This window comes from Acanthochromis polyacanthus, chromosome 2 (genome assembly GCF_021347895.1).
Source record: "Acanthochromis polyacanthus isolate Apoly-LR-REF ecotype Palm Island chromosome 2, KAUST_Apoly_ChrSc, whole genome shotgun sequence".
Classification (NCBI taxonomy): Eukaryota; Metazoa; Chordata; class Actinopteri; family Pomacentridae; genus Acanthochromis; species Acanthochromis polyacanthus.
In genome coordinates this window covers 7,220,576-7,243,729 of record NC_067114.1, presented here as the reverse complement: position 1 = coordinate 7,243,729, position 23,154 = coordinate 7,220,576, and the positions used below count along the sequence as shown (strand labels likewise).

Below are 23,154 nucleotides of genomic sequence, written 5' to 3'. Positions count from 1 at the left end.
TGAATTTCAGTGTAAACAGTTTAAGTCAAACACAGTTTATCGACCTTTTTCCTCATTTTGTCGCTCTTTCTCTTTCTTTTATCTCCTTTCAAGGCCAATTTCAAAGAGTCTTACATGGCTGCATTTTACGACTACTTCAATGAGCAGAAATATGCAGACGCTGTGAAGAACGTGAGTGTCCGATTTTACATGTGGTGAATCTCTGAAAGTTTGTGGACACACGATCAAGAGGTTGTATGTCAGATGTATAAAGATAAACTCAGATTAGTAGGTAATGAAAGGAAGAAATTAAGCCTGAAAATTTTAGTTGTTGGGAAAACAGTAAACAAAAAGTTACCACCATGATGAATATTTTGATATCTGACATTCTTCACTTCCCTCCACAGTTCCTGGATCTCATCTCCACGTCTGGAAAATGGGATCAGAAGAGTATTGAGACACCAATCATGCTCAAAGAAGGGTAAGGATCTAAGTTATTGATAAACTCATTTTCATGAAAAGGAAAACCTGAAATTAAAAAAATGAATGACTGTAAACATTTTTATTAGCTACGTTCCATGAAGTCCCTCATTTGTGATATTTGATGAATTTATGCAACTGTTATTTGAGATCATCGTTAGACTGTCTTGTCTTCTGTGGCTGTAATCATAATCATAGCATCATTCTTCTTTTCTGATGCTAATTACACAGCTTTAATGTTTGTCTGTTAGCTTCTTTTTCTTCTAGCTTTTAATAACACATGCAGACAGGCGTAGATGAGAAGACTGATAGCACTCACCCCCCAGGTCTGGATGATAGATATGAAGCCACAGATCAGAGAAGAGCTAATTAGCTTCTGTGTACAATTCACACGATGATGACATGCAGCTACTGACTTGTAACACAGTGTCAGGTACATCAGGACATTCCGACACTGGCAGTATCTCCCACCTGGTGAAAACAACACCAGACGTATTGACTAACTGTTGGCACAGAGGTTGGAAATGCAACTTTGCTGGCAGTTGCATCAAAATAGAATCGGATTTGGATTTTTTTTTTTTACTAATGCAGTCGATTTGGGCAACTTTATAGGTGTTATACTATAGGTTTTGCACATATAGCACATAAAGTAGATAATTTAGTTTATTTATGTGGTGTGACTGCAAGATTAGCACTGGAGTTAGCCATTTTGGAATAATGGTCGAACACAATTTTGCAGCATTTTGTGCAGATTTAACCCTGTAAGACCCAGATATAAGGAAAAAAATTAGTAAATAAAATAAATAAAATATACAAAAATTGTATACATAAATCCGAATATCGAAAAAACTTCCCAAAAATATAACTAATAATAATAATGATAATAGATAATCCAAATGTAGAAGAAAATTAGCAAAAAATAAATAAATAAAACTAAAAAATATAAATAATGGTGATAATATTTAAACCCAACTATAGAAGAAAATGAGCAAACAATTAAATTAACAAATATAAATAATGATAATATATAAACCCAAACACAGAAGAAAATAAGCAAAAAATAGAAAACAAATATAGAAAAAATAAGCAAAAATGATAAATATAGTAGAAAACAATATTTTAAAAAATAAAACTGATGCTGTATTTCTCCAACAGTGGGTTTTACAGGGTTATACTGTGTATAGATCGTTGAGTAGTCAGTTTTATAGCGTTGGTAGGTGGATTCTGTTACTTTTGGGCTTCATATTTCCAATCTTTATGCTCAGCTGAGCTAACCAGCTGTTGGCTATAACCGTGTAATGAACTTACAAATGTGAGAGTGGCGACAGTCTTCTCATCTAACTCTCTGCCAGACAGCAGATATCCAAAATGATTATCCTTAAAGTTACAGTTTCAGTTCCAAAGTGACACGATACAGCTGAGGCAGTAAACCAAGGCCCTCTCTAACAACAGCTGGGCTATTTTAATGCTATTCCTAATGAGGCTGTAGAGACTAAGAGTGTTTCCAGCTGTCAGTGGTTGTTCCACTGCCTCACTCATCCACATCCCCACCCTCTCTTGTTTCTGCTACCGGGTGTAGGAGTGTAAAACTCACTATAAAGAGGGTTGATGGGAAGGGGTCAAAAGGCACGAAGGGCAGGTAAGAGCTTCTCTAAATAAAGGCTTTGCCCTTATGACCCTCCTCCTGTGTGTGCACCGTGACCCCACCCCCACCCAAAAACCAAGCCGGCCATTTTCTCTCCCACCAACATCAACATGCGCTACAGTAGATGCTGCACTTTACTTTATATCTGGTCTGTATTTGAGCAACCTAAAAAGGTGTTGTTGCACTATCTGTCACTGCACGTGTTAACATGATGCCTGCAGTGACTGTGATGGTATAAAGTAAAGTGTGTTCTTTTAACCCTGCTTACCTGGGAGGTGTCCTTACCGCTGATGGCCCACCTCCTCCTCGCCGTGCCAGATATGCTTGGTGTGACAGTGACAGCAGGCGTTGGCTACTGCACAAACATGTCTGGGATCTCATATTTGCCCACATCCTGACCCTCTTATACCTTCTGTTCAGACCGTGACCCTATCACCGCCGCACACATTAGGCGTTATGGCAGCACATTCTGCACTCTGCAGTGTGAAAGGAGTACAGATCTTCCTGTGGGAGAGTCGTAGCTGTTGTGTTTATAACCCCGGTGCTTCACATTCCTCGTACCCTAAGGTCCTCCAGCTCTAAAACAAAGATATCCTGCTGTTTACTCTCCCTTAAAGGACCATACTGGTGGTTTTACATGTTTTAACAACAAATAGTGTATAGCTCACGTCACTGGCCAATGTTTTATGGATCAATTTCAAGGTGCAGGCAGGTGTTGGTTCCACTTATTTCAATTAACTTACAGAGATCAGAAACTTCCCTGAAGATTTCTAGTCCGTTATAGTGGATCATTGCATGCAAATATGTATCATTAAAGAATTTGGAACTTGAAAAACACTGCATTCATTGATGTTGACCGAAAATCAAACCTAGAATTTGAAAAGTAAGCATTTTTTATAAAATATTTTCAGCAACTAAAATGCAAAACAGTAGTGACACATATCCATGCAAGTTTCTCTCTGGTTCTGCTGAACTAGTTTTCAGTTTACAATGAATCTTTATGCTGGAAAAGCTGGAAACAAACTAGGAAAATACTAAAACATCATATATTATCTTTCTGTTGTACAACCAATCATTTGATCCACTTCTTTCAGCTCCAGTTTCTTAAAAGTAAAGCTTGAACATGAGCACAATATGACTTGTTCAGTGTGATATATCAGCTATTTCAAGTTTCACATCTCTGCAAGTTTATTTTCATAATGTACTGAAATAAAGAGAAACCAGTGGCTGTCTTCAAGGTTGGAAATGAATCTAAAATTCTGTTATGATCTGGCAACAAGTCAGTACAGTGATTTATACACAATTTATAGGCAATGAGGTAAAATATGCAAAAACACTGGTACCTTTAATCATCTCCTTTTTGACTCATAGACTGATAAATCTATGAGGGATGCACTGAAGTGTTTTTTAATATACAGCAAAGATTAATTCAATAAATACCAGCATGTAAATGGATGATAAATGTACATTATTGACTGCACAGGAGTTCAAAACAAAAATGTATTTATGAATAGTTTTATCTCAAGTATATAATTTGTATTCTTTTGGTAGCACACTCTTTCTATAAGGGATGCAGCGTGCTGCAGAAATAAAAATACTGATATGTTTTGTATACTGTTACTGTGAAACTTGAGCTCATCTGTCAGGTTTTTCAGTGGTGTTTCTCTTTCCCATTTCTCGCCAGATTTATGATCAAGAGGGCACAAGGGAGGAACCGGTTTGGATTGAAGAACTTCAAGAAGCGATGGTTTCGACTCACCAACCATGAGTTTACCTACCACAGAACGAAAGGTAGGGTCAGCGGGTTTTCTCTGGATCTTCTTGCGTTGTTTTCTCGCCTGTTTATGTCATTGAGTGTGTGTTTGTGTTCGAATCAGCAGGAGGGCGATAGAATCTGCTGAGCTGCTGTTTAGTCTGCACACTCATCATCCAACACATGTGCTGGAGATTAAGTTACTGAGCAGGCAGCACATTAATGCATCCAAACAAGCCCAGGCCAAAACATACACGCATACGGTTGTGAAATTATGTTACATACAAATTGTAAGCAGTTTTACGGTGTGTGTTCTTACTCAAGACTTGGAAATAATAAGAGTCTTCAAATTAGTCCAGGGGCTACACAGTGGCTCGATGGTTAGCATCATCGGCTTGCAGCTAGAAGATCGTGCGTGGATTTTCTCCGGGTACTCCAGCTTTCTCCCACAGTCTAAAACTATGCTAAGGTTAACTGGTAACTCTAAATTGTCCATAAGTGTAATCGTTTGTCTCTATTTGCAGCCCTGTGATAGACTGGCGACCTGTCCAGGGTGTCTCCTCCCTTCGCCCTAGTTTGGCTGGGATACGCTCCAACCCCCCTAGTGACCGGGGGACAGAGCGGTATATAGATAATGGATGGATGGATGGAATTAGTCTAGTATTATTCCAGTATCTTCCAACTGCAAGGCGAAAGTAATAATCACCGAGCTACTGTGTAGTTCTTGTTATAAACATGAGAAAAATTATAGAAAATGTTGAACACTCTATCATAATTATTGATATAACGGAGGTTTGATGGCAAGGAAGTAAAGATTTATTATTTTATTTATCACCATGCTTAACATGTTGTGATGTATGCTCCTTATTTTTGGAGTCATAACTCAAAATCTAAACATACAGACATGATAAACACATTTTTAGCTGCTGTGTGAATTGTACTTTCAGGGATGTTACCTCCTCTGAAGCTCATTGCAAATAAACATGTATAAATCCACTTAGAAATATTTTTTTAAAAATCCAGAACTTGCTGGAGAGTCAGCATATTAGTACATTTTCTTCAGTATTACAGTAATCCAGTGATAGTCCACTGTAAATTTGTTGGTACGTTTCAGACAAGAGCATCTAATAGCCAATATTATGCATTCTTTTCATGGAGGCAATTTGCCAAAATGCTTTAAAAACCCAAACAAATTTAAGAATAAAAAAATGGGGATATGTTGTCCACAGCTACAGTAACACACTGAATCATTGGCAACATTATCTTGTTTTCAGTTTACATCCACCAAACACAAAATTATGGGAACTGCAGCACCAAAAAACATGACTTTTATTTCACTGTAAAAACTGACAGGCTCACCAGCAAAGGGATGCTCTATTGACTCTAATGGCAGGCAGCCACATGATCTCTTCTGCTTAATTCTCGCTGATAAATGTGATCATAATTTCAAACATTCATGTAAATTTTACCTTTTCCCATGTCTGCTGTTTTCCCCATTACCTCCAGGTGAGGGAGCTTTATGCAGCATTCCCATAGAGAACATTCTGGCTGTGGAGAGGCTGGAGGAGGAGTCTTTCAAGATGAAAAATGTGAGGACCACACACAGCAAACCTCTATGAAATACTTGGAGCTCTCAACATTTGGCACAGATCTCTCCTGCAAGTATTTCGATTCTCCCCTCACTTCCCTCGCTGTCCGTTTCTCCCCTCCTCGCAGATGTTCCAGGTTATTCAGCCAGAGCGGGCACTCTACATCCAGGCCAACAACTGCGTCGAGGCACGTGACTGGATCGACATCCTGACCAAAGTCAGCCAATGCAACCGCAAACGCCTGAGCGTCTACCATCCTTCAGCCTACCTCAACGGCCACTGGCTCTGCTGCAAGCTGTCAGCAGACGCAGCCCCGGGGTGCACGCCCTGCACCGGGTACACAAAGTTGTTCAATTCTATCCAGCATCAGATCCCTTGTTTCCACTTGCTCCCTTTCTCATTTCCTGTATGCATCTATTTTCAGCAGTCTCCCAGCAAATATCCAGCTGGACGTAGATGGAGACAGAGAGACTGAGAGGATTTATTCCCTCTTCAGCACGTACATGACCAAACTGATCAAGATGCAAGGTCAGACTATTTGTGAGCATGCGTGCGTGCGATTGCCTGTTTTCCACGTTAGTTTCTGTCGTTCCGTCTCTCACTCTGCTGCCTGTCATCCCTTTGCAGAGGCGTGTGGCAGTAAATCAGTGTACGACGGCCCCGAACAGGAGGAGTACTCCACCTTTGTCATCGATGACCCCCAGGAGACCTACAAAACCTTGAAGCAGATCGTGTCAGCTGTGCAGACTTTGGAGCAGCAGCACACCAAGTACAAACGGGACAAGTTCAAGAAGACAAAGATAGGCAGCCAGTAGGTGTTTTGGTGTTTATTTGTAGCTCAGATTAGAGTATAAAACACATCTGAGGAGGATCTAATTCAGTACAGAAGGACTTTTTTGGGCCAGCAGGTGGTGCAATCATACAGCCCATAATTTCTTGTTATTAATTTAACATATATAGAACACGTTAGACAATAAATGTCGCACTTTTACCATTTAAAATAACACTAATATTATTGCTTTAACCACCTCTTTGAGCTTTCTCTTGGATTTTCACTTCAATCTAGTCAAATTAGTTTTTGCTTGGACTTTGGTGCATATATTTACCTCCAGCTTTGCATGTAATAGTAGCAAATAAACTCCATCTTTCTCTGTTTCCTCAGGGAGCATCCAATTGGAGACAAAAGTTTTCAGTGCTACATCCGGCAGCAGTCCGAGAGCTCCACCTACTCGATCTAGCCATGGAACTGTAAACTGTTTCTATGATGCCCAGAACCAGCAAATTTTTCGTTACTGCAAAAAAAATCCATCCTGACAAAGCTCGGTGGCTGTGTAGCTGGACTTGTTTTTGCAGTGTCTCAAAAGTGCATCGCTCCAAATTTGGAGAAACAGACCTCAGACCAGCAAGAAAAAAAGAGGAACAATTGTGGAGGGAAAGGAGGGATATGAATGAAGAAATCATCATACCGTACATCTGTTTCCTCTCTGTGATGTGACGAGAGAACAAACGTTTTCACTGGACAGCTTTTTGACAGTGACCAACACGCACTTTAATCGCCTCCAAATCTGTATGATCAAGCCTCGCAGCACACTTTCAAAAAAAAGCTTCTTTTACCTGTTTTGATTTGTATTTGGTTGTTTTAATGGTTGTTGAAATGTTCCATTGTATTTCACGTCATGACAGACCAAACTCTAGATGGAAGGAAAGACTGCAGTTTTCCCCTCTTGAGGCGGTGTTGTTCCCGTGTATCTTTTATTCTATTTTAGCTTTGCTCCCCTCTTCAACCTCCTCAGGAAGGCTGTGAAGGTCGAGGGGACTCAAGAAGGGATCGTCGGGACCAAGCACAGCCCAGAGCAACTCGATGTTAGCTATCGAAAATCACTTCACGCACAATTTTACCCCTCATTTTTTAATCCTTATCAACGGTGTGCTAACTGATGTATAGGTTCAGGTTGTCATGTTTCATTTGAAGCCTTGTTCTGTTGTGGTTGGATATTGTGCCCGTGTGTGATCAGTACCCACGTTGAAGGAATAGCATGGCGATGTTTTTCTTTTTTCTTTTTTAACCTATTTACACTGAGTGTTTGTATGCTGCTTGAGAGTATGTTGCTTAGCATGAATGAGTTCATGGATGAAACAGCTTCTCTGATTAGTGGAGCCCAACTTGATTGTGAATATAAATTAAACTTTATTTAAGTTCAAAGCCACTTTTGCAGGGAAGAATTAGTAGATAAACTAAATAGATAAACCACTATCTGATGTGATTTAATACAACAACTCAGCCATTATCTTAACAGAATAATGGTCAGTTTTTGTTAGCTTTGTCAGAAATACATAAATTTCATTATATGTCATTTACTGGGCTCAGAATTAGAGCTGTTGGTAGTGGACTTTATATTAAAAGGAGCTCTATTTTTCCTTTTTTACATACATGAGAGGGAAAGAATTTAAGAATACCTTAGAATATAATGCAGTCCAGTACAGTGCGTCCATGACAGTGTTAAAAACTTGCATCACGGGCAACATAAAGAAAGCTCTTTATTGCAGAACAGCTGTGTTGTTTATGTAACACTGCACAGGTGTTGCCACAACCTCACTGAACCTATAGACCCTTCTGACCTGGAGGTCTGGAGCCCAGCTGGAAATCTAACCTCGTTTGACATACACATATATTATGGGTGGATAAATGTTCCAGAAAAGTGTTTTTAGCCATATTGTCATTGTTGTAGGTCTATCTGCATGGAGCTGATACTTTTCCCTGACATCCAGCATTTTGCTAAGACTATCATTCAGCATACACTCAAAGGCATTTGCTTGTTTCACTCTGTGTAAATAAAAAAACAGTTAAAGCCGAGCTTCCCCTTCAACTATCACAAAGCAGCGACTATGTGTTCACACATAATGGGGGTGTTTTTTAGCTTTTCTTCTAATTACTCCATATACTAACATTTTTACCAGTCTCTTCTCAAGTTATATTTGTGAAATGGATAGTGTGTGACTGATTGTGTCGCCCCGCTGGCTGCCTAATAACGTGGTTCTTCTGTTCTGTGAGTAGCTCTTTTTTACTTTAGAAAAGCTGCCCCCCTTGCAGTTTAAAACTTATTTATATGCATTCCTCTCTGAGAAGCTGTCTTGCTGTGTGAATCTTACCAGACGGCACCTCCATTTCCGTTGAAGGTACAGGATTTATTATCGTTATCCAGTTGTGTTGTGTTGCTTCATGCTTTCCAAAGGCAAACACTGTCATTGACATTCATTTAGCACTCACTCTCGCCAAGTGCATGTGAAGTGTAGTTGTAGTCTCAGCGAGCGTAGCCACAGACGACTACAAACCACAGACAAATTTTGTATTTTCCAGTACGTGTTTATGTAGCCTCATGGGTGTTTCCCGTGATCACAGGATCCCTAACAGTGCCAGTCATCACTTTTCTAAAATTCACTTTTTTGAAAAACAAACAAAAAAAGAAGAAGATTATTGTTTAGATATGTTTTTTTATATCTCAGAACCTATATTGTTTTAAAAACAGCTGAGCAGTTATTCCAATGACATGTTTTGTTTTGTTTTTCTTTGTCGAATATGTTGATCTACAAACTGTAAGGAAGGTTTTCAACAATTTGACTCCGTTTTCTATCTTCTGAACTGAATGACTGAGGTGCGTGTGTTTTGTGTGTGTGCATCGGTGTGAACACGAGTGACTGACATGACGGGTTGTATTGCCAATTGATTTAACCCAGTGTTACAGGTCAGGAAAAGCAGTGCCACTTGTTAAACAACCACTGCCTGTAATGAAACTAAAGACACTGTTACTCTACTCTTTCCTCTTGTATAGAACCACTGTTCCTTTGCCAACACATTCTCCCCCAAACATTTTATGTACAAAAATGATGAAACGTTAAGAGAGCAGCGTCGCTTTAACCTCTAAACTTTGGTGAGTGCTTGTTTCCACCAGTTACTAACTCTCCTCAGGTTTATGAATAAACTCATATTTATTATAATTTTACAGTAAGAAAAAGAACCTTCCCAGAAATATTAGCTGACTTGATGCAGTGATGGCAGTTACAGTAATGACAACTCCTCCACCCCGCAGCCCACAAAGGAATGACTTATGCAATAATGGTGTTTCAGCATGCAATAATATTAACAACCCCTCAATAAGCCTGTCAAATTATCACAAATTAACAATGCACACCTGCTGACCTTTTTGCAGTAAAATGCCTCCTCTGATAAACACATATTATAAAGGGAGAACATTGTATTTTGTACAAATATTTTAAAAGTATTAAAATAAGCCTGTTATATGTGTACATAAAACAGCTGAATGGATGGTGAAAATGTGATGTGTTTTTTTCCTGAATAACTAAATGAAACCAATATTAATGCAAATGTGGTGTCCGTGTCATTTATTACAGAAACTGACAACAAATGTATTGTTTCACTGAAGCTATTGTGATAAAATGTGTCATAAATAAGTTCATCAATTCATATTATTAGAAAATGTACTTACTGATTTATGTTGCTTTTTACATGTATTTTTAGTATTAACTATCAATATAAATTAATAATTATTTTTAATAAATGTATACAAATGCTAATTTTAAAATAGGAGATTTGAATAAATTATTGTATACTATAGATAATTATTGTATACGATAGATAATATATTTATTTATTGATGTATGCTCCGATTTTAATTTTAGGTCTTTGTTAATAGCCAAATATTTTATTTAAATAGCCCATATATATATATATATATATATATATATATATATATATATATATATACACACACACACAAAACTGTATATTTTTAAACACACTTTAAACAAATTTAACTTTTAATAACATTCTATATTAATGATTGCTGATTTAGAGTAGTTTATTCATTAATATTTTAAAAAACTCTTTAGACTTTTGATCTCAGTTAAGACTGCTGTTAAGCTAAGCTAAGAGCTGAGGCTAATTCCGCAGAAAACAGACTAAAAATGTCTTTATTCTGCAGGAAACTGAATGTGTATTCCTCCAAAATATCTGTTAAAGTCTTTACATACTCAAATACATATCTGCACCATTGCTATGAACTTTGAGAAGCGAGAAATTTTAAATTATTTAAAATTAACAGGCGAATATATAGGATAATCGATGGCGGCCATTTTTGCTGCGAGTTGCTAAGCAACAATCAGACCGCCACCCCACTTTGATGTTGAAAATGCCCTCTGGGTTTGGGTAAGAATACTTTTCTTGTCCTTTTACATTATTATTTTGCCTTTGAGAATAACTATCCTCCTATCTAGACTGACACTGAGAACTACTTGCTCTACTTAGCTGCCACAAACTTTTTTTTTGTGCCTTAACCAAAGTTTAGTTTTTCCACCGTGTGTGCGTGTGTCATGTGTGAGGACTTCCAGAAAGCGTCGGTGCTTTGTGACCTTCTGTCGTGTATTGTGTTGTGTAAACCTATTTTATGCATGAGTTCAGCAAGCCGGCCATTTAGACCAACATGCGTGTAGAGTAAACAATGGCGGAGCTGCTGAGTGTGTTAGCAGCGCTCCCTAGCTGCCTCCACTCGCAGCCCTCCGTGTCCGCTCCCTCCGACTTGCCCTGCCCCCCCCCCCCCCCCCCCCCCCCGTCTCTCCTCGAAAACACTTTCGGGAAGAATAAAGTTTTTTTCCCCGCACGGACCTGCGCTCAACCAGTCTTCACTCAGAGCCAACCCGTGGCCTAGCAGGAAGAACGGCTCGACTATGTGGAGAACGAAGCGGGCTCTTGGGGAACACTTGGCTTGTCTCGTATTACTTGTGACGCTCGTCGATGCTTATCGATGTAAGTATGTTTGAGTTTTTGCGGTTTTTTCCCCCCGTTGAGCTGGTGAAGTAATTCAGTAGAGGGGGGAATTATTGTGTGTATTCAGCCAGTGCCCCAGTTTGAAACGGACAGCTTGTAGCCTGGATGAGACCAGCTGGGAACGGTTTAGGACTTCTTTTTTTTTTTTTTAATCTTTAATAGATCACTTTTACCATATGTGAGCAGAAAGTGTGAGAGGTCATGACTTCTTTTCTAGACTGTGGAGCAATGCTTGGACAACATGAGCTGCTTGTTACACCAACTAGGGGTAATTTCTGGGAAATAACGGTTTCGCAATGACCGTTTTTTGAGGCCAATTCATAGAAGAGTAATTAGTGTTTGTCCACTTATTCCATACAGGCAGCAGCAGCCACATGAGCCATCTGTCATGAGGAAAGAGGAACTAAATTCCTGCAGGGATCAGTCATGTTTTCTCATATGTGCCTGCTTGTATTAATCAGTGGTAACCTGCACAGGAAAATGTTGGTTGAGTTGTGATTGTTATAATGGCAAAAATGCAGATCTGACAACTGAAAGATACCGCAGCTTTACACATTATGTTTAGATGAATTTCTGTGTCTGTTCCAGTCCTGAGCCAGAACACAGCCTCCCAGTTCCTGAGCAGGCACCGCAGAGCCAACTCCCTCTTTGAGGAGCACAAGAAGGGGAACTTGGAGAGGGAGTGCATTGAGGAGCTGTGCAACAAGGAGGAGGCCAGGGAGATCTTTGAGAACCATCCAGAGACGGTGAGAGCAGCGGTTAGATGTGTCCTGATGGAAATGCAAAGAGGGAAAAGCAGATAGTGTGTGTGAAGATGGGAATATAGAAGGATAGTTGATTTGTCATTCAGCGATGCACGTAGTGCACAGTTAAACGAAATGTCGTTTCCAGCATCCATTCACAGTGTAGAAACAAGGGTAATATTATAAAAGGTTAAGGATAAATGTAAGGTATAACTAAATATATGATAGATTAAAAAGACTAAACTAAATAAAAAAGCAAAACAAAAGCACAAACATACATCAGACACAATCATACTCGCTACTGGAGTGATAATGAATGAGATTAATGTGACTGCAGTTTTAGGTATGGAGGTTATGGTGTGTGTGCAGGTCTATGTGTGTTGTAGCCGCAGGTTTAAAGGTGAATTATGCAGGGAAAGTAAAAGAAAATGCAAGTGACGGATGAGGCCTGCAACCAGTGAGTTTCACCTACATACACAACACTTCAAGAACAAACATGATTTATTTAAATGTCACCAATTTATTAACTTTTTGGTCCAGTAATGTTCTGACAATGGCTGAAATAAATTGATGAAATTGAGATTAGCCAACTTTGTCCTGAAGCTTTGTATTTGTGATAACTTTCTACTTTTGGATATTCAGCTTTGGAATTGTATGACTTTAGTTCAGCACCACTAAAAACAAAAATAGCGGGAAAGTGCATTTTTGTCATCGAACTATTTCCTAATAAACCAGTCATTTGTTAGATTTATAACAACAGCTGCTGGTTTGACACTTGCTGCTCTCTTTCCCACATTTTCTGTCTTTCTGTACTTCATTTCTATATAAAGGTAAAAATTATCTGAACATAATCTTTAAAAAAGCGCATTTTAAATTAGGGGTCAAATGATTACCAGCCGAGCAGATTTTTAGACCGGATACTCTGCACTTTTTTTTCGAATAGAGGTATTTTGCATCTTTGGCTTTGTTGCAGTCGCCTCTCTCTATCTGTAGCCTCGATCAATGTCATGACAGCAGCACTATTTAAATGGTTACATGCCACGATTAACAGCCTCTCATCACCGAAGGATACATCGAAAAGATCTGTTTTAGTTACGTACGTATCAAGTAGCTGTTTTGTGTTTACAGAAAACACGTTTATGATATTGAACGCATTTAAACTTCTGCAGTAAAATGTGTAAAAAATAAACAAGCAGTGTCTTAGTTGAAGGTTGTACTCTTGTTGCAACTGTTAACAGTCTGCTGTGCTTCTTCCAGGAATACTTCTACCCTAAATATGTTGGTAAGTTTGCAGAATTATATTGCAATTCCTGTCTCTACAAGCCTGTTCATTTTCTCAAAGAACATTCTCTGTTGCAGCGTGTCTGGGTTCACACCGTGTTGGCATCAACAGCCAGGATTCAGACTCTGCCATCCCATCAGACCTTCGTACCTGCGTGAAAGGTGAGAGGTTTTACCTGAGTTTTTAATGGCGGTTAGTTTCAGCTGTGAAATGCTTCAACAGCGTCCTGTGTGTGTTCCAAACCAGAGATCAATAACCAGTGCACACCATATCCGTGCTACAAGGAGGGCTCAGAAAGGTGCGTGGACGGCCAGGCCTCCTTCACATGTGTTTGTAGGCCTGGTTGGAAAGGGCTGCGCTGTGAGGACGGTGAGTTCTCAAACATTTTTTGGGATTTTAAACATCTCTGTTTTATGTCTAACATCATGTGAGAATGTTATTTCCTCATTGGACTGGCTGCTGATGTGTTCCCTGGACAGACATCGATGAGTGCAGAGATCCTGAATTTCCAGCAGGATGTAACCAAAAATGTCAGAACATCCCTGGTAGTTTCCACTGCATGTGTGAAGATGGCTACTTCATCAACGACAACATCAACTGTGTGGGTAAGACGTTTAAATCTGATTTCACATACATATGTTTTTTGTTTCGTGTATGTTAATGCATATGTCCCCTATATGAAGATGTTGAGCTGCTTCGCTGTTCCAACTCCAACAGATTTTCATGGCAGCTGAGCAAACACACAGGCTTATATTCTGTCTGACAGCTTCCTTTTTATTTTTTCATATAGATGATGGAACCCTACTCAGTTGAAAACAAAAGCTCTGTTCCCCCAGCTGTTGCCCTCAGGGGCCACACCATTTGTTATTTCTAAAGCTGACCTGAGGTGACCCCTTGTGTAACTGAAAGTGAAAAGCCTATAACATCTGAAAAGACGGTCCATCCTTTTTGCTGTAGACACACCAGCTGCCTCGTAGCTCTGAGCTGTTAGAACCTGCTCAGTTTTTAGATGTTTGTCGTCTTGTTTCTGCTCGTTTCTGTGTCTCCACTTTTATTTTGCATGGTCAGTTCATTCCCTGTTTATCTTTGATCATGTCCAGTACTTGTTGAGTACAAAGTCTTCACAAACATGGACTCAGTAAATTTGCTTTCTTCAGTTTTTTTGATGGGCTGTGGAGATTTAAAAGAATGTGCAGATGTTTTTGCACACAGTCTGTCAATATAAATTCCAAATTATACATTAATGTTACATGATTGGTGTTTTTGTCCAAAGTATACCATAAATTGCCCATGGTAGAATTCAGATTAGCCACAGTTAATAATTCATTCAGGTATAATGGTGAATTTCAGTTAAATCATTCAGTTCTTAGTTTGTAAAATGTCTGAAATTATTATAAAATGATCCTTATAATTTCCCCAAGCCTAAAGTGATATCATCAAACTAGCGCTGTTACAGCATCTGATAACAGTATTCTATTGATATCTATAAACAAACAGAAAAAAATGAGTTGGTCAAATGTATCTTTACCTTTGTTTATTTTGTGTTTTCCCTCTATTTTTGGAAAATTAATTACACATTATCACATTATGAGTGTAGGGAGATGCGGAAAGTCTGTAATCAGAATTGTACTGTATGCATTAACCTTCAGCCTATCAGCTCGGGTACCCACAGACCCTTGAGCGATACTTTTTATACACTACTGGTCAAGAGTTTTGAGACACTTTCCATTCAAATAAATGAGAACCTGTCTCAAAACTTTTGACCAGTATTGTGCATGTATTTGGTTTATTCCGCCTTTAAATTTTCTCTGATCTTGTCAATCATTCGTGACTCCTTCCTCAAACTGTGTATTTTGATAGACAAATGTTTTCAAATCCCAGAGATGTTTAAAAGTCAATAATACTTCACATGTAGCAGCAGCAAACAGTGATGGTTTAATTAGGTAGTTATCAGATTGACTATATCTATTTGAAATAAATACTGAAAAGTGACCCTTCGCTTATGGAGGTTTGATCTGAACCTCCAGAAATATCCAATAGGTGAGCTCATAGCTTCTTTGCTTGTTCTTATTCAAGCAGTGATGTTCAGCAGCTCAATGTTTCAATGAATCTACCACCAGGTAAGATTCTGTGCTGCACTCTACCTGAGGCACTTTCACAAAAACTGTCCCCCTGTTGCCAAGTGCTTGCTCTTATTGATTCCAAGGGATACTTTGAAGTTGTTAAGTACTATGTTTACATCTTGTAAGGTCTTCATCTTACTGTGTGAAGTGCTTTAAGATGACATCTGTTGTGAAATAGTACAATATGAGTTTATTTGCTGTGTTAAGTTTTTCTAATTAAGACTCAGCTAGTTCATATTCCAAATTCTCACAAGACTATTTGCATATTTTCACATTCGACTGTTTTTCAGATATCGATGAATGCCTGCTGTACCCCAGTATCTGTGAGGAACCAGCAAAATGTGTCAACACCCCAGGCATGTATGAGTGTCAGTGTCCCCCTGGATTTAAATACAACTTCACTTCCAAGACCTGCAATGGTGAGGCTTCAATTTATTGAATTTAAATATTCCAACAATTTACAAAACTAAGTACCGTAAAACGGATGTTTGATGAGCTGAAGATCGCTGCCTGTAAAATCTTCCTTTTCTGTTGTTCCAGACGTCGATGAGTGCGAGCTGAATGTGTGCGATGGGACTTGTATAAACACAGTGGGCAGCTACGAATGCCACTGTGATGGTCGTCAGGGTCTACGTCTGGCACAAGACCAGAGATACTGTGAGAGAATCCCTGTTTGCGTGGACCTGCATGACTTCAAACACCCTGAGATGCTTTACCTGGGGGAGCAGTTTGCAGGCCTTCCTGTCATCTTTCTGCTCTTCCGTCTGCCAGAGAACACAAAGTAGGTTTTTATCACACACACAAATTTGTTGTGCTGCATTTTGTCAAAGATCTTTAAAGTGTTTTGTGTGTTTTGACTCATTTAGTGCAAATTACATAAACTGTAGAGGTTGAATTTCCTAACAAAATCTATGCTATAAATTTTTATTATTGTTAATATAATTTGAAAATCATTACAGGTTGAAATTAATGGATAGTCACATTGAACTTGATTTGGACATTTCTTTCACTCACTTGTATGTAGTATGAAAGCTGGAAACAGTCATTTACACAAATAAAACTCCAAAAATTCCACTAATAAAGGGTTTGATGATGAAGATGAAGACCATAAGATGCTGTTTAAAGATTTGTCTCAGCTGTATCTAACAAAATGTGATTTCAACAGCAATAAAGATACTTCAATTCCTCTTAAACCTCTCATCCCAAACAAGTTGAAACCCCTAGAAGTGGATTTTCATATAATACTAACAGAGATGGAAGTTAAAACCGAAGACGAAAATTTGGAGGATTTGATAAATAATAACAGATTCACGCCCACTTCGCTCTGCATGTGAGAGACGCCTGGTGCTTCCAGCCCAGCATGGCTTGAAATCTCTAACCAGACTCTTCTCCTCTGTTGTTCCCAAATGGTGGAACAAACTACCAAACTCTGTGCGTTCTGCTGAGTCCCTTTCTACTTTTAAGAGACAATTCAAGACTCAGTTTTTCAGAGAACACCTAGGCACTTAATCCGACTCCACCTTAGGGGTAGAATAAGTCAGGTGGTCCAAAACCCAGCACTTATTTAGCACTGACAAAGTTGAAGAAAAAGAAAAGGGGGGGGGGGGGGGGTCACTTCTGCAACTTGATGGCAACACCTTTGACCAGTTGCACTTTTTGCACTTACTAAAGGTTTTTCCTTATGTCTGAATTCTTGCTTGTGTTGTACGTCGCTTTGGACAAAAGCGTCTGCTAAATGAATTTGTAGAATTGTAGATGTCAAGTGTACATGATTTTCAGTGACTATAGACAATAGTTATTTGTGTACACAGTTGTAATCAGACATGTATCCTTTTCCATTACTCTGAGAGAAGTTTTAGATGTCAGCCTGCTTAAATATCCCAACAAAATAAACATCAATCTAACTAGGTTGGATCTAGTAATATTTTCTAATTAGCATCTAGAAGGAATAGATTTAAATGAATGTACATTTACAGATAATCACACACAAGATTACAACGCAGGATATTCCTGTGTGTAGCGAAGTTATCAGTCACAACGGCCCAGGAAGACACGATTGAAAAGCTTTAAAAGATTTCTTCAGATATCCTCATTAGAGAAAATATGCAGCAAAAATGCCAGGAAATTGGTCCATTGCCAGCGTCATAAACCTGGTGTCCTTTACTTCAGAGGACAATACAGACAATCAGGGTTTTATACATTATTTGTCACTTCTTGTACTGCCTTGATTGTACAGAACTATTTAGATTACTGTTTGAAGTCATTCTTCTTTCACTTCATAGGTTTGCTGCCGAGTTTGACTTTCGTACATTTGACCCAGAGGGAGTTGTTTTGTATGCAGAGTCATCCCAGAACTCATGGTTCATGTTGGGGCTCAGGGGCGGTCGAATTGAAGTCCAGTTTAAAAACCAGCACACATTTAAGGTTACCAGTGGAGGAAAAGCCATCAATGATGGACAGTGGCATGTGGTAAGCTGTAGTCCAGTAATACCCTATGTGTAATTAGTTTCTTCCCCCTATGGATAATATATAGCTCGCAGAAGTGCTAATCGATAAACTGAATGGATTGAGAGTGCGTTGTGCTGTGGTAGCGCATGCTCGTGTGCTTAACTGTGCTGAATAATGTGTTAGAGAGTGTTGTAGAGGCGCAAAGTGAGAAAATATTGTGACAGAGTTGTTGATGCATGACATGCAGATCTCAGTGGATGAACTGGAGAGCAGCATCAGTGTGAAGATCAGTAAGGAAGCCGTGATGAGCATCAACAGCCCTGAGAGTCTCTTTACTTCGGTTAACGGCAAACTGGAGACCAAAGTTTACATCGCTGCTCTGCCCAACCGCACTGACAACGTCATCAAGCCTGTAAGATGGTCACACACAGCATCCACACACAAAGGACAGGGGATTTTAAAAGAAAGAAATTGTTACAAGCCTAATAAATGCATCAGAATCTACACTGGTTGGAAAAGATGCTGTCTCACAGACCAGAAATACATCCTGCTGTGCTCTGTTCCTCTGTCAGATCAATCCTCGACTTGATGGCTGCATCCGGGGCTGGAATTTAATGAACCAGGGAGCGTCCGGGGTGAAGGAGGTCATCCAGGAGAAGAAGAGTAAACACTGCTTTGTGTATGTAGAGCGAGGATCTTTCTTCACTGGGGAAGGACTGGCTCACTTCAACATAGACTACAGTGAGTAAGTTAAGTTGTACTTTATTATTCCCTGTGGGAACATTTGGCGTCTGCATTTAATCCATCCTCACTGCTTAAGGGCACTGAGCGGCTGCAGTGTAGTGCAGCAAGACCAAGCAAAGCCCTTTGATTTAAAGGCTGTTAGTGGATGGTTACCAAATATGTTTTAGGATGGCAGGAAAATGAAACGCATGGAAACATAAGGAGCACAAAATTCCACACAAAAAGGCCCAGTAGATGTGTAACAAAGACTTGTTTTATGTAGCAATACAGACTAGCACAGGTCCAAAGTAAACACATATGAAAGGTTCCAGTTGCACTCAATGAGCACTTTATTATAGCACTACCTGCTTTTGTACTGAAAATGGCATCAGGTTCTTGGTGTCATGGAGTCCACAAAACGTTGGAAAGATTTCTTTGAGATTCTTCTCCGTGTTGACATGGTTCCACCACATCATTCCGGCAGATTTCTCAGCTGCACATTCATGCTTCAGCTCTTCCGTTCCACCACATCCCAAAGGTCTTCTACTGGAATCACATCTGGTGACTGGGGAGACTGCTGAAGTCCACTGAACTCATTTTCATGTTCATGGAGCCAGTTTGACATAATATTTAGAGAATAGATAATGGTAACTTGTGGCCATAAGGGGAGCAATAGTCAGCAATAATATTGAGAAAAACAGTGGCATTGAAATCATGATTGAATTGTATTAAAGGGCCAAAAGCATTGCACTGCTGCCATATGAGTTGCAGGTTGGATTATTGCATAAATAAGCAGGTGTGCAGGTGCTCCTAATATTGTGCATTCATCCATCCACTCTCTATACACCGCTTTATCCTCATTAGGGTCGCAGGAGCCTATCCCAGCTGACTCGGGCGAAGGCAGGGGACACCCTGGACAGGTCGCCAGTCTGTCACAGGGCTACATATACAGACAGACAATCACACTCACATTCACACCTACGGGCAATTTAGAGTAACCAATTAACCTCAGCATATTTTTGGACTGTGGGAGGAAGCCGGAGTGCCCGGAGAAAACCCATGCATGCACAGGGAGAACATGCAAACTCCATGCAGAAAGATCCCAGGCCCACCCCGGGATTCGAACCGGGGATCTTTTTGCTGCAAGGCAAAGTGCTAACCACTAACACCACTGTGCAGCCCTATTGTGCATTCACTATTTTCAATATCAGAACTTAAGAGGTGCAAACATGTCGCATAGAGAATATCATAAAAGTTGCAGAGAACTAATGAGTTCAGGTAAAAATGTGCAAACGGCTGAAGAGCTTCAATTTCCAACCTGACAAGAGAAATGTTTTGTTTTTTCCTGTCTATGTGTAACTAGGTGATTCTGGGAGCTGGAATGTGGATATAAAGATGAATATACGTCCATCCAGCAGCACAGGTGTAATCTTTGCTCTCATCCACAACAACACGGTCCCTCTGTCGGTCGCTGTGGTATCAAAGGAAGAAGAAGAGGCTGTGAGTTTATTCCCGCTTTCGTTGGAAAAACACACATGGAGCATCACGTGTCTCTCGCATGATTAAACCGTGCGTTGTCATTGCTCTCAATTCTCCAGAATTTGCAAGTGTTCTTGGACGGTGTCTCCGTGGCAACGCTGGAGTCGCTGATGTTGTGTTACCCCGACCAGCTGACAGTGCAGCTGAATGTGACTCCCACAGAAATTCAGATCACAGCCAACTCGTCCACTGTCAGCTACATGAAGTCGGATGCCCTGCAGGAGGCACTGGAGCGCCTCAACAGCACCATGCAGAACCCCATCAGCACATACATCGGTGGAATACCGGGTTAGTAAGAGCAGCAAGTGCACAAGTTAGTCTTCATCTCTGCTATAAGCATGATTTTGTTGCTCTTTATGGCCACCTTGGAAAGGCCAGTGTGACCTTGTTATGCTAATAAGTTCAAATCCAGCCTAATTGGGTTATCCTCTTGATTGTGCTGCTATCATTAGTGGGTCTGTGAAGCTCTATTTAAAAACAATGGTGCTTAAAGCTGCTAATGCTATTGTCAGCCTGCTGCCATACTCATTGTCACATCTTACTTTAGCTTTTTAACATATGTCAAACAGGATTGAATGCCAAAGTACAGCACAGGGTAATGGGAATGTCATTTGTTGGCAGGATTTTTGGTCCGAAAACTAAACTTTATTGACCAAGTGACTGCTCTAGATGAAAAGTTATAAACTGATACAAAAAATAGAGAGAGAGGAACATAACTGTTAAAAAAAAATAACATTTTGTCACAGTTTTTAATTGTATTTTTTAAAAACAATTTACAGTTATTTCAAATTTTCATTGTTTTGTTAAATTACAAATAGCTGGTGAAATCACAGTTACCATATGAACCAAACTGTACTTAACGTCCACATTAAAAATCTGTAAATTTCTAAACTGTAAATCAGTTTTTTCCAATTAGCTGTAAATGTTCATCTTTTTTAAAAATTTTGTTTACAAATAACAAAAATATATCTTACAGATATTTGAAAAAAGGGGTTGAAAATGGTATATTATTTCAACTGTTATTTTTTTTCAAAGATTTTCCCAGTTTTGTTAAAATACAGATAGTATCTTCCAAAAAACTACATGTTGACTCTCAAAAAAGCAGGCAGATTATGTCTACATCAGAAGTCTGTATTTCTATAAATAGTAATTTTTTGGCCTTCTTGCTGACAGATTTTTACTGCAGTTTTGCAGGATTTATTTTTACAGTGTACCAAATGTCCAGGCAGGCCATCAAACAGTTCACTAGACCATCTGTTATTCCTGTCATCCTCTCTGACTGTACTGTTCTCTCAATCTCTATTTTAGACGACGTCCCACTACCTGCTACCCCTGTGACGGCCTTTTACCACGGCTGCATGGACATCACTGTCAACAGCCAGCAGCTAGACTTTGATGAGGCTCTCAGCAAACACAACAGTATTAAGTCCCATTCCTGCCCTCCTGTCTCTGCCCCTGAGAGGCACCCCGATGCATCACACTTGCACAGAAAGTGACCTTAATTAACAAGCTCGTCACATTAAAAAGCCCTCAAATTAGGCAGCATCCCACCGGGGCCACTTCTTGGGATATTTTGGAAAGAGAGTTTAGAGGAGAAAAAGTGACAAGAAGAGGAGATAGAGGTAGATGGTTTATTTTAAGCTTTGTCTAATGCTTTTTATCCATACAGTATTATTGTTTCTGCCCTGGGAGCGATTTGTTCAGTTTGTTGTTGTTTTTTGTGAGTCACAATGAAAGCAGGCTTGCCAGTGAGCTCGTCGGAAGCTGGATGACATAGTTGTAGCAGTTTGTTGCAAAAAATTAAATGTTTTCCAAAAAGAAGAGCTGAGCTCTGGAGCACACATACCATTTGTTGCACAACAGATGGTTATATTAGTGTAGAAAAATAAACAAATGGTCACTTTTGACCAGGCTGTGTGACCACCTCCATCTTTGTCCTTGCTACTGAATCTCGGTACTATCGCTAATCTCTTGACACATTTGAGGCAACCAGTGGAAATTGTGGTTCTGGCCGTAAAAAACAGAGAAGTAAGCTGAGCCTACAGGCTTTCAATTCAGTTCTCTTGCAGTTTCATCAAACATGCTTTATTGTTTTATTATACGCCCCCATGGTTGTCCCCAGAGGTATTCTCTCATAATTACAGCTTTCTGCTGTTTCTGTCCTCATCATCTGGTTTTATTACATTCAGAATTCACCTTGTATATAGAACAAGCCATCCTTAATATATAACTTAAATGTGTGTAGTTGTTCACTGTTTTTTGTTTTGTTTGTTTTAATAAAACTGTATCAAAGCAGCCACATTTTGATACTGCTGAATTTCAACATTGTGTTCTTCTGACTTCCCGCCATCGTCAGAAACAAGGCCACACAGGAGTTTTTATCTCAGAGAAAGAGGAGGAAGATACAATTAGTTTTATCGTTTTAAATGTGGTAATAATAGTGACAATGCGGAATATTCTAACTCGTCACAGAATAGTAAAAGTCGATTAAATCTGTGTCTTGTTCAGGGATCATTTTGTAGTTGACCAGAAAGACATAAAGTATTGATTTTTCTTGTTTACTGTCATTTGTTGGGACACAAAGCACACTTCTGTTGCATTTCCAGCACTGCTTGTGTTTTTTAAGTCCTTGCTGACACAACAAATTCATATTGCTGCCATTTACTAAACACTGTCTGACCTTGGAGTATCTTCTTTTTGCTTTAAGTCATTTCTCCTTCATTCAGAGTTTCTGCAGGGACCAACAATCATTCCACTTTAAGTTGTGAAAATTCTATTTTCATTTAATTTTTCAATTTAATTCAATGCATAGATTTGTTTAAAATATTTGTTTAATATATAATATATAGAGAATAACTGTTCATAAACCAACTAATTTAGATCCATGTTTAAAACACACTTGTATAAACTATAAAATACTAAAATATATGGACTGCATATAACTGAATGCTTTTTACTATTTGACACTAAAACATTATTGTTAATGTTGCAGCTTTTCAGGCACATCA

The 23,154-nt window shown here is 39.3% G+C and overlaps 2 protein-coding genes across 3 annotated transcripts in view; both read left to right on the top strand.

Annotated features, from left to right (window-relative positions):
• The window catches only part of rasa3 (RAS p21 protein activator 3), a 46,794-nt gene extending 36,964 nt beyond the window's left edge, over positions 1–9,830 (top strand). The window contains exons 17-24 of one of the 2 annotated variants that reach the window (XM_022191542.2): positions 94–171; positions 387–460; positions 3,789–3,895; positions 5,364–5,446; positions 5,574–5,782; positions 5,874–5,974; positions 6,074–6,257; positions 6,609–9,830. In XM_022191542.2, the coding sequence (XP_022047234.1) occupies positions 94–171; positions 387–460; positions 3,789–3,895; positions 5,364–5,446; positions 5,574–5,782; positions 5,874–5,974; positions 6,074–6,257; positions 6,609–6,684 (912 nt within the window). In that variant the 3' untranslated portion in view covers positions 6,685–9,830. Of the gene's footprint in view, positions 1–93; positions 172–386; positions 461–3,788; positions 3,896–5,363; positions 5,447–5,573; positions 5,783–5,870; positions 5,975–6,073; positions 6,258–6,608 lie in introns of both variants that reach the window. The other variant, XM_022191541.2, reaches the window with a different exon arrangement.
• A 1,251-nt stretch (positions 9,831–11,081) lies between these two features.
• pros1 (protein S) lies at positions 11,082–22,469 on the top strand. The gene is made up of 14 exons (XM_022191539.2): positions 11,082–11,267; positions 11,877–12,034; positions 13,289–13,313; positions 13,391–13,474; positions 13,560–13,682; positions 13,793–13,918; positions 15,727–15,855; positions 15,977–16,217; positions 17,719–17,905; positions 18,132–18,296; positions 18,457–18,625; positions 19,971–20,107; positions 20,206–20,434; positions 21,455–22,469. Exons 1-14 carry the CDS (start codon positions 11,189–11,191, stop codon positions 21,640–21,642), a joined length of 2,040 nt encoding a protein of 679 aa, XP_022047231.1. The 5' UTR covers positions 11,082–11,188; the 3' UTR covers positions 21,643–22,469.
• The last annotated feature ends 685 nt before the right edge of the window (positions 22,470–23,154 follow it).